Source organism: Neodiprion virginianus, chromosome 7, assembly GCF_021901495.1.
Source record: "Neodiprion virginianus isolate iyNeoVirg1 chromosome 7, iyNeoVirg1.1, whole genome shotgun sequence".
Taxonomy (NCBI): domain Eukaryota; kingdom Metazoa; phylum Arthropoda; class Insecta; order Hymenoptera; family Diprionidae; genus Neodiprion; species Neodiprion virginianus.
Genome location: NC_060883.1, coordinates 23,870,844 through 23,879,637, shown reverse-complemented (window position 1 = coordinate 23,879,637; position 8,794 = coordinate 23,870,844). Strand labels below are relative to the sequence as shown.

The 8,794-nt window shown below is 41.3% G+C and overlaps 3 protein-coding genes across 6 annotated transcripts; 2 read left to right on the top strand and 1 right to left on the bottom strand.

The window, feature by feature from the left end:
• Positions 1-1,026: 1,026 nt before the first annotated feature.
• Positions 1,027-4,915, top strand: LOC124309097 (arrestin domain-containing protein 2). 3 transcript variants are annotated; one of them, XM_046772362.1, is made up of 7 exons: positions 1,027-1,045; positions 1,507-1,719; positions 2,448-2,572; positions 2,654-2,871; positions 2,963-3,136; positions 4,182-4,403; positions 4,483-4,915. In XM_046772362.1, exons 2-7 carry the CDS (start codon positions 1,607-1,609, stop codon positions 4,672-4,674), a joined length of 1,044 nt encoding a protein of 347 aa, XP_046628318.1. In that variant the 5' UTR covers positions 1,027-1,045; positions 1,507-1,606; the 3' UTR covers positions 4,675-4,915. The 3 variants fall into 3 exon arrangements, with proteins under 3 accessions (XP_046628318.1, XP_046628317.1, XP_046628320.1); XM_046772361.1 differs by lacking the exon at positions 1,027-1,045 and adding an exon at positions 1,056-1,367; XM_046772364.1 differs by lacking the exon at positions 1,027-1,045 and having other exon boundaries at positions 1,056-1,719; positions 2,990-3,136.
• On the bottom strand, positions 4,816-6,929 carry LOC124309101 (UPF0235 protein C15orf40 homolog). Of its 2 annotated transcripts, none has more exons than XM_046772370.1 (4): positions 6,660-6,929; positions 6,132-6,245; positions 5,919-6,046; positions 4,816-5,732 (listed from the first exon to the last, which is right to left on the bottom strand). In XM_046772370.1, the coding sequence occupies exons 1-4, from the start codon at positions 6,787-6,789 to the stop codon at positions 5,637-5,639; spliced, it is 468 nt and encodes a 155-aa protein (XP_046628326.1). In that variant the 5' UTR covers positions 6,790-6,929; the 3' UTR covers positions 4,816-5,636. The 2 variants fall into 2 exon arrangements, with proteins under 2 accessions (XP_046628326.1, XP_046628327.1); XM_046772371.1 differs by having other exon boundaries at positions 6,132-6,225; positions 6,646-6,925.
• LOC124309099 (coiled-coil domain-containing protein 124) lies at positions 6,443-8,787 on the top strand. The gene is made up of 4 exons (XM_046772368.1): positions 6,443-6,623; positions 7,076-7,263; positions 7,354-7,628; positions 8,022-8,787. Exons 2-4 carry the CDS (start codon positions 7,105-7,107, stop codon positions 8,215-8,217), a joined length of 630 nt encoding a protein of 209 aa, XP_046628324.1. The 5' UTR covers positions 6,443-6,623; positions 7,076-7,104; the 3' UTR covers positions 8,218-8,787.
• Positions 8,788-8,794: the final 7 nt, after the last annotated feature.

The window sequence follows — 8,794 nt, the reverse complement described above, 5'->3', positions numbered from 1 at the left end:
ATATTTAATCCTGAAACGCGGCAACGCTGACGCCCTCCATACATATTTACACGATGTTAGTGCATAAATAATTTTATCTACGGTTTGAAATCGTACCAGACGACTTTACTAGCTCAGGTTTAGTTTTTCGAATCGCCGTGCGATAGAGTTTTGAATTTTTCGAAATTGTGCGCAATTCTTTCAGTATTCAAATATCTCATCATTCGATTACCGTTATCTGATAAGTAACATTTTTTGCTATAAAGTTTGCATTATTTTGGTTGAAATATTTTAAATTCAACAATATCGCAATGCAGGTTTTGTTTGTCTCAATATCGTTTTTTTTTTTTTGTTTTTATTCACTTCATATCTTAAACCAACAATTTTCGTATAACAATGCCTTTCCCTTGTGCAATATCATTCGTTAATGACGTTTTTTGTCTTTCGACCTGCAGTTCGAAGTTATGAAGGATAAATAAGGAATAAAAAAAAAAAAAGAAAGAAAACTGTTACTCTGTGATTTTACGAGTATAAATATTTCGTCAGCGGAAAGGCAACTTTCTATTTTCATCGGAGAAAGTCTCTACTTCGGTCCCCTCATATCTTCGACTGTGGGTAAAAGCGATTCGGAAAAGGCGTTTAGGTGGAAAGACGAACGTTGGCGCCATCGGTGTCGTCTTGTGGAACTACTTGACTGACGTAGTTGCGTGGGTTCGAAAATTTAAAGATATACGAAAAATTCATCGTCAAATTGAAAAACGAGGCTTGTACGCCGCTTAAAAACAAATTCGCGATAATTTATCGTCAAGATTCAACGGACTCGGAATGAGCAAAAAAAATTCTATTCACAGATAGGAGGAATCCGCAAGTTTGTTTGGGTAAAAAAAACTTTCGGAATCGCGTAACAGACGCCTACGTAACATCGTCAAGTAAGTATTCGGGCCCAGGATTGGTCAGCGCGTTCAGGTAACCGTTCGGATTTGACTAGGATTGGTGAACGGTTACGGGAATGCAAGGCGGTGGGAGACGATGGTAAGGAGCGAAAGTGAACCGGGCACCAATAATGGTAAGGAAGAAGCAAGGTCGCGGGTGTGTTGCGGCTGGTTCCGAGCACCAGATAATCGCTGAGACGAGATCGCGGGTTTCGGGAGTGAAAAATCGCAGTGAAAATCGGTAACTTCAACGCAGCGATAATCGAACAACCGCGCGATCATGTGTCGGATGTGTTCCAAGGTGATCGGTAAAATCGAAGGCTTCAAGGGTTCCTGAGGATCGCGGTGTAGACGAGTCTTTGACTAAAGGAAAAAGATATCCGTCCGCGGAGAGACTTGAAGATAAAAAAAAAAAAAAAAGAAAACAGACATCGCGAGTCGCGGTTCTAACGATCGGTGAAATTTTTAACATCACTTTACAAGATCTCCCGTCTTACTTTCGAATGATAAATAAGAACTCGTCTGAGTGTGTGCGTGTGTGTGTGTGCGTTTGTTACATGCGAATGTATATTCTATGCACGTAATCGCGTTGCAGCGCTGCTGACGTACGAATGAGGAGTACGACACACCTGTTGCTGGACACGGTTGAGGACCACTAAACTGCAGGCTTTTAAGAGGAGAAAAAAGCGGGAATTATGACGCGGAAATTGAGCAAATTTCTTATACTCTTCGACAATACCAATCTCCTGTATTTTCCCGGGCACTTTCTGTCGGGCAGAGTACTAATCGAGCTCGATGACGAGGCCTAGTGAGTTCACTGTTTATCTATTCATCCATCGAAAGTGAGAGCTGGTTGCATTTACTATTCTTAACATACCTATAATAATGTAATCTACCCTCGCTGTAGAACCGTATTTATTTTTATTCCATCACGTTTGGTTTTTCTGTTACAGCTAGTGTACCGGTAAAATTGAATTTTTGTCGTTCTGACTTGCATTTTTTTATTCGTCTATAAATACTAGTCAGTTACAACAAATAACAAAACACCTAGGATAAAAAAAGGTAAATCAGAACGATAAACATTCAAATTTTCCGGTACACTAGCTGTAACACAAAAACTGGACCTGATCGAATAAAAATAAATACAGTTTTACGACGATGGTGGATTATTGTATTACAGGTATTTTAAAATTAGCAAGCACCTTCCTTGTCGCAAAATTTTTCCGACCAGTGTACCGTGACACTATATACAGCATAATTTTTGTTAATAATAACTGTAGTTTTGCGAAAAACTAAAAAAAATCACATTACAATAAAACCATTCGTATACAAAATATTCTAACATCAATTCCATTATACTATACCTTGTTCCAACACACGCGTTAGTTAAAAGTTTTCACGTTACACGCAAAAAGTGAATATTTTCCGACCATAATTGTTCGTCACAATCGACGACAAAGCTAATCTGTTTGTTCGTAACGACACGTAAGGTGAAAAGAATCCTTCCCAACATCAATCGTTTCTCTATTTCCGCAGCGTTTCCGGGCTGCATTTCCACGTCGTTGGCGAGGGGGTTGTAAGGGTTCGAAGTCAGCGCGCCGAGCGGGTCTACGACAAGGAGAACTACATCGATTTCCGGATGAGACTTTTGGGGGAGCCAGGCAAGCGCCACTCGCGACTTTACGTTCCTCGAATTTCCCGTTTTAATCCAACGGTGCTTTAACACTGAGTTCGAATTCCAGGCGAAGGGCCGTCCCTCCTGTCCCCGGGGATCCACAGCTTCCCCTTCAAGCTCGGACTTCCTCTCGGACTGCCCTCGACCTTCCTCGGGAAGCACGGATGGGTCCAGTACTACTGCAAGGCGGCCCTGCGCGAGCCTGGAGGCCTGACGCACAAGAACCAGCAGGTCTTCATCGTGATGAACCCGATCGATCTCAACCTGGAGCCCCCGATACTGGCGGTAATGATACAGACCGATATTGAAACCCTGATCTATCTAACGAGTCCAACGACCACTCATTTTGCGTTTCGATCTCCTCCCCGCCACGAAGCTTGATCAAAGATCTTCTCCAATGCAGCAGCCTGCAAGGCTCGAGGTCGAGCAGCGAGTCGGCGTCTCCTGCGTCTCGGGGGGCCCCGTTTTCTGCAGGGTCAGTCTTGACCGTGGTGGATACGTCCCTGGAGAGACCATCGGCATTTCCGCCACGGTCAGCAACCGCAGCAAGGTGAGCGCTTGTCGGCGCTGGGAAGGGATAACGAGGATTAAGGGGTGACGCCGCTGTGAAAATTTCAAAATTTGACAATTTTTATTTTTCTTTGTTGGAAGAAAAGGTAATGAGGTGATAATATTCAAGGAAGCTGTCGGGCATACGTTTAAGCGTAATGCAAAAAATTTATTATTAACAAATAATAAAAAATCGTGACACTGGAATCATTCTCGCAAGACATGCGGCATGTAGGGTAAATTCGGCGCGTTTGAATCTGCGAAAGTATAAAAATAGAATCACCTAATCTACATATTGATAGCTACAGAAATACGTAACGAATTTTCGATAAGTCAATTTAAACATTGTTTATTAACAAATAAATACTCTTCCTTTGATAGAACGTTGAACATTTTCATTCAAATATACGCAAGTTACACGAAAATAAATATTTTCAAAATCTCCTACGTACGTTTGTAACTAATGATATGTAGATTATTTGATTCTTAAATTTTTTTTTTCGTGCGAATGACTCCTGTATCGTCATGTTTGAATATTTGACGACAACAATTGTTTGCATTATGCTTGAATATATGCCTAATAACTCTTAAATATTATTACCTTATTGCCTTTCTCACATGCAAAAAAAAAAAATTCAAAAAATAGTTTTCTTTTAGTATTTACAGCAGTGTTACCCCTTAAGAGGCTATCCTACTGTAACCAACATGCAAACGGGCTAATTTTTGGAAACTTATTTCTAAAAAACTACAAATACAACATCAGTCATTTTTTTAAAACTTTTTCACGTACATCGTAAGGCGCGCGTGCAAAAATTTTCATAACAACCATACTCGAGGAATCATGTACACCGACCGATCTCACATCAGCCGTCGCGAAGAAAAGTAACGTGTGAAAATATAAATATTTTTGTACCTAAAAACATATGAAAAAATGATTAGTATTGCATTTGCAGTTTTTCCTAAATAAATCTTGTTACACGCTGGTTACAGTAGGATTACTCCGTAACGGTGTTCGCCGAATCGTATCTTCTTATTATTCCTCTCAGGTGACCATGAAGTCCACCAAGGCTTCGCTTACCGAGACGATCCAGTACTTGTGTCGAGGAAAGGTCCTGGCGAGCGAGACTCGGGAGCTCGCCAGCGTTTCGAGGGGGAAAATTCGACCCGGGGATGGGGAGGAGTGGCTAAACGAGCAGATGTACGTCCCTCCGTTGCCGCCGACGAATCTGCGAGGGTGTCACCTGATAAACATACTCTACCACGTATACGTGAGAAGTTATTTAACTTTCTTTCACGGGGTTCGTTCTCCCAGCGAGTCTGACGTTTCGCTGTCGTATTCTTCCGCAGTTCGTCATCACTCCCAAGAGCCTCGACAAGGAGATCAAGCTCCAGATACCGATCGTCCTGGCCACTTATCCGCTCAGACCGGAAGGAGCGCCGGCCGGAACCGCGCCCTCGAAAAGGGGGGCCCACTACCCTTCTACTTTGCCGATATTCAGGCCCTGGCTGGACGACAAGGCCTTTGATGTCCAGGAGTAGATTATCCTCGATGAGGAGGACGCGTCTCGCATCTCAATTACTATTTTTCATGATTTTATTTTTACAGTAACATTTGTTTAATAATTTCAAATTTTTACACGCAGAAGAGTAAGTTGTAAAGTAATGCAGAAAAGTTTTTTCCTTCCTTTTTTATGGCACATCTCTCACGTATGGTCGCCTGAAGTTACCCGTATTAAAATCTGGTAGACGCGATGTCTCAACTTTCACACATGTGACAAAAGAAAAAAGAGACCAAAGAGATTATCGAAACGTATACTTGTCGTTATGGTCTGAAGCACCGTCAAAATTATTTCAATCACCATATCCAGTTTAATCCATTGTTTCAACTATTTAAGTTAAAAAAAAAGATATTCAAAATTTCGTTTTTTTTTATATATAGGATTTGCAAAATTTTGCTTCAGACGATAGCGACAAGTATACTTTTTGTTGATCTCCTTGGTTTTTTTTCCCGCATTGCTTTATATCTTCCTATTTTATATGTAAAAATTTGAAATCATTATTATATATAAATTTTAATACGAAAAAGAAATTATTGAAAAAAAGTCACCGTGATGTGAGATTACCCCCCTGAATATTTGAGTTGGATATGTTTTTCACGCCGTTTAAAGCGCCATATTAATTTTATAACACTATCTTAATTTTTTGAGCCACGCGCGCTGGAATCAAATAACGAAACTTTGAGAGTTGCATATTTTAGACGTGGATCCCGCGCGTATTTAACGATGGTTAATTAAAAATGATTGTATTTAATATATGTAATTTAATGCAGTTTATATATACTGATATAAATATATTTGCGTACGTGTGCATGATTATGCTTTTTATGTGTGTGTATGAGTGTGCTTGTTGTTTCAACTCGACATTTAACAGAGTTCGTTGATAATCCTAAAATTTATATGTTAAAACAAATTTTTACCCAAAATACATACAATTAACCGAAGTCAACCGCTCGTCTGCATTTCCTCTCGAAGTTTTTCGAGAACCTTTTCCACGGTCTGATTAGACACGATGACGGTCTTCTGACGACTCTTCGAACCCTGCGGGATGAGTTGATAAGATATTTAGCAATGAATTTCTCGTCCGTTGAGTATACAAATCGATATTACTAATCATGGTGTCATTTGATTTCTAAACGATCTTTCCTTTCAACGTTACCCGAAAAAAAACTTTCATTCATTATTCTTAGACAAATATTTCAATTGCATGAATCTTATCATACGCACCCTGTCCAAAGACACGTCCGATTTCCTTACGCCCAGTACCGACGTCAGGTATTTCACCAGCTCTGTGTTTGCTTCGCCATCGACCGGAGGTGCTGATATAGCGACTCCGACACTCGCTTCGGAAATGTCTGGGGAGAGAAAACAGGTAGAAAAATGAAATTTGAGTAAACCAGAGTGAAGGAAAACACCAGAAACGGCACATCGTCCGATTACCTGTTACATTGTTGTGCTTGGCTCCCGGCTTGGCTTGAATTTTGATCAACACGTTACCGCTTTTGTCCAAAGTAACTGGACAAGTAAGGCGAGGCTGAAACACGCGCAGAAAAACTAAAATCAAACGAACAGTCATGTTAACATACAGAAAATTGCATCTGATACATTGTAGCTTAGATTTTATCGATTGTTTCCATGCCTCATCCTTTTCCGTCAGTCCTTTTTCGGACGACGTATTACCGTCGACAAAATATACATGGTGACTCTGGTCTTCTCTAGTGAATTTTCGCCCAGCGGCTGCCCAGCCTGTGTCGAGCATTGTTATCGAACGACTGAAGCGAGCAGCTGAGCAAGACCAGGGCCACGCGCTCTGCTCCGAAATGTTGTATTGGTTCGACAGATGATCGCGTAAAGAGAGAAAACCGAGAGAAGACGGGAGGAGGATCTTTCAAGGAAAGGATAAAATTTCCAACGGTTTCCAAAAATACTCGGGTGAGTAGTAGCGAATACTTACCTCGATATTTTCACCTGTTTTCACCTTCTCCCTAGCCTTCTTGGACGATCCTTTCTTCGACATTTCTCGCAACGAGATGTTGCTCGTTTTTTTCACTGCGCCTAATTTTACGTCACACAATTTTATCACCACTCGTCCCAACATCGGCGGCTCCTCTCATCATTTTTTATTATTTTTTTTTTTTATGGCATCTCCGTACCCCGGACTGATTTTATTCCGTTCTGTCAGACTCCCTGGCCTAGATGCTAAATTATCAACTGAGATGCTAGAAACGCAGCGACGAGCAGAGGGGTGAAGGGAGTACGCTCAGGAATGCCAACATAGAGGCTGAAAAATTCCCCGCAAGCCTCGCGATTTGAAATAGAATTTTTTTAAAACGTCCAATTTTCTTTACACCTTGTATTTAAATCATACAAAAATTTTATCGTAGGTCTGTTTATTCCTGAAACGGTATAAAAGATGCCGAAAAAGTTCGTTGGGGAGAACAGCAAGGCTGTGGCAGCCAGGGCGCGAAAAGCGGCAGTAAAGGAAGCCGAGGCCTCGAAGAAGGTCCAGGAGGCCGAAGACAAGGCGTGGCAGGACGACGATAAGCAGTTACAGAAGAAGAAGCAGAAACAGGTTTGAAAATAGACTAGAATAAAGGAAATAATTTAACAAGAGAAACGACAAAACAATCACGGAAAGTGAACCGAATTGTACGTTCTGTAGGAAGAAATGGAAAAGAAGCGGCTGCAGCAGTTGGAGAAAAAAGCCGAGGCGAAGGCGCTCCTCGAAAAGGAAATGTCCAGCATTAAGGTGGGCGGAAAACAGCCAGCGGCGAAGTTGACGCGGGCGGAAATTCAGGCGGAAACTGAGAGGCGGAACCAGGTCGCCCAGAAGAAGAAGACCGAAGATGAGGAGAGACCGATAGAAGAAAACATCAACCGAATCGTTCTCGAGGGCGAAACGGCCCACGGAATAGACGAGGCGCTATCGGTTCTCAGGTGAGAACGAGGAGTTAATCACTCGTGGAACCCGGTGCACACTTTTCCGGATATCTTGTTGAATCTCTTGAAATCTTTTACAGCCTTCGAAATCTTTTGAGAACCTTGGAAATCTCTTGAAATCGTTCGAAATTTGTTGATATGTTTTGAAAACTCTGAAATTTTCTTTTGAAAAAATCCTTTAAAATCCCATGAAGTCTCTTGTGATTTTTTGAAATCTTTCGAAATCACTCAAAATTCTTTGTATTCGTTTGAAATCCCTGAAATCTTTTTAAACCCTTGTGATCTAGAAATCAGGTGTACATCAAATCGACGAGTGATTAACCCCTCTGGTGAGAAATAACCGAAAGATTTTTAACCGCGTACTTGATCATGTTCGCGACTGAATTACAGCACGAAGGAATCTGAGGTCGATCGGCACCCTGAAAAACGGCTGAAGGCTGCTTACACCGCGTTCGAGGAGCGAATGATGCCGCTGATCAAAGAGCAGAATCCGACACTGCGGCTCAGCCAGCTGAAGCAGATATTAAGGAAGGAGTGGATGAAGTCGCCGGACAACCCGCTCAACCAGAGAATTCAAAATCGCTGAGTCGATATCGTGGTTGAAACGATTTGTCGAGGGAAGGGTGCGGGCGAAAGTATTTTAGCTGGTAACGCGGATTGGCGAGACCGTTTCGTGTTTGACCTCCTATAACGCGATCTATGTACCTGCACGTCGATACGCAGAATTGTCACTGGTAAATGAAAAAAGTGCGAAACAAACACAAACGGAGAGACGTTCTTGTTGTGTAAATCGATTAATAAATTATGCTTTTTTGAAAAAAATAATAATAATATCGAATTATACAGCGGAAAAATGCACTTGAATTACATACTATACACGTATACAACATATCGTAGAAATGATCTTTGGTACATGACTCGTTACATAGCGCAGTAGCAGATATAGCCTCTGATAAAGTAATTTTTATCAACAATATACTATATAACAACGAAAACGACAATAACAATAACGTTGAACGGCGTTTTTCGACCTTCTACAACGATCGTCGAGTCACCTTTTCTTTACAATTAAATTTACTCAGGTATATATTCGCCTAGCTTTGGTTAACCAGAGGCTCGATGCAGACTTTAAGGTTTCACTATCGTACACTCGGTTCTCGTAT

Bases quoted from the DNA above. Each gene is read 5' to 3' on its own strand.
- LOC124309099 (XM_046772368.1), top strand. From the start codon at position 7,105: ATGCCGAAAAAGTTCGTTGGGGAGAACAGCAAGGCTGTGGCAGCCAGG. The intron at 7,264-7,353 runs GTTTGAAAATAG...TACGTTCTGTAG, and splicing joins AGAAGAAGAAGCAGAAACAG to GAAGAAATGGAAAAGAAGCG. The intron at 7,629-8,021 runs GTGAGAACGAGG...ACTGAATTACAG, and splicing joins GAGGCGCTATCGGTTCTCAG to CACGAAGGAATCTGAGGTCG.
- LOC124309101 (XM_046772370.1), bottom strand. From the start codon at position 6,789: ATGTTGGGACGAGTGGTGATAAAATTGTGTGACGTAAAATTAGGCGCA. The intron at 6,246-6,659 runs GTGAAAATATCG...GTTTGATTTTAG, and splicing joins TAGGGAGAAGGTGAAAACAG to TTTTTCTGCGCGTGTTTCAG. The intron at 5,733-5,918 runs GTGCGTATGATA...CTCATCCCGCAG, and splicing joins CGGACGTGTCTTTGGACAGG to GGTTCGAAGAGTCGTCAGAA.
- LOC124309097 (XM_046772362.1), top strand. From the start codon at position 1,607: ATGACGCGGAAATTGAGCAAATTTCTTATACTCTTCGACAATACCAAT. The intron at 2,872-2,962 runs GTAATGATACAG...CCCGCCACGAAG, and splicing joins TGGAGCCCCCGATACTGGCG to CTTGATCAAAGATCTTCTCC. The intron at 4,404-4,482 runs GTGAGAAGTTAT...ATTCTTCCGCAG, and splicing joins ACATACTCTACCACGTATAC to TTCGTCATCACTCCCAAGAG.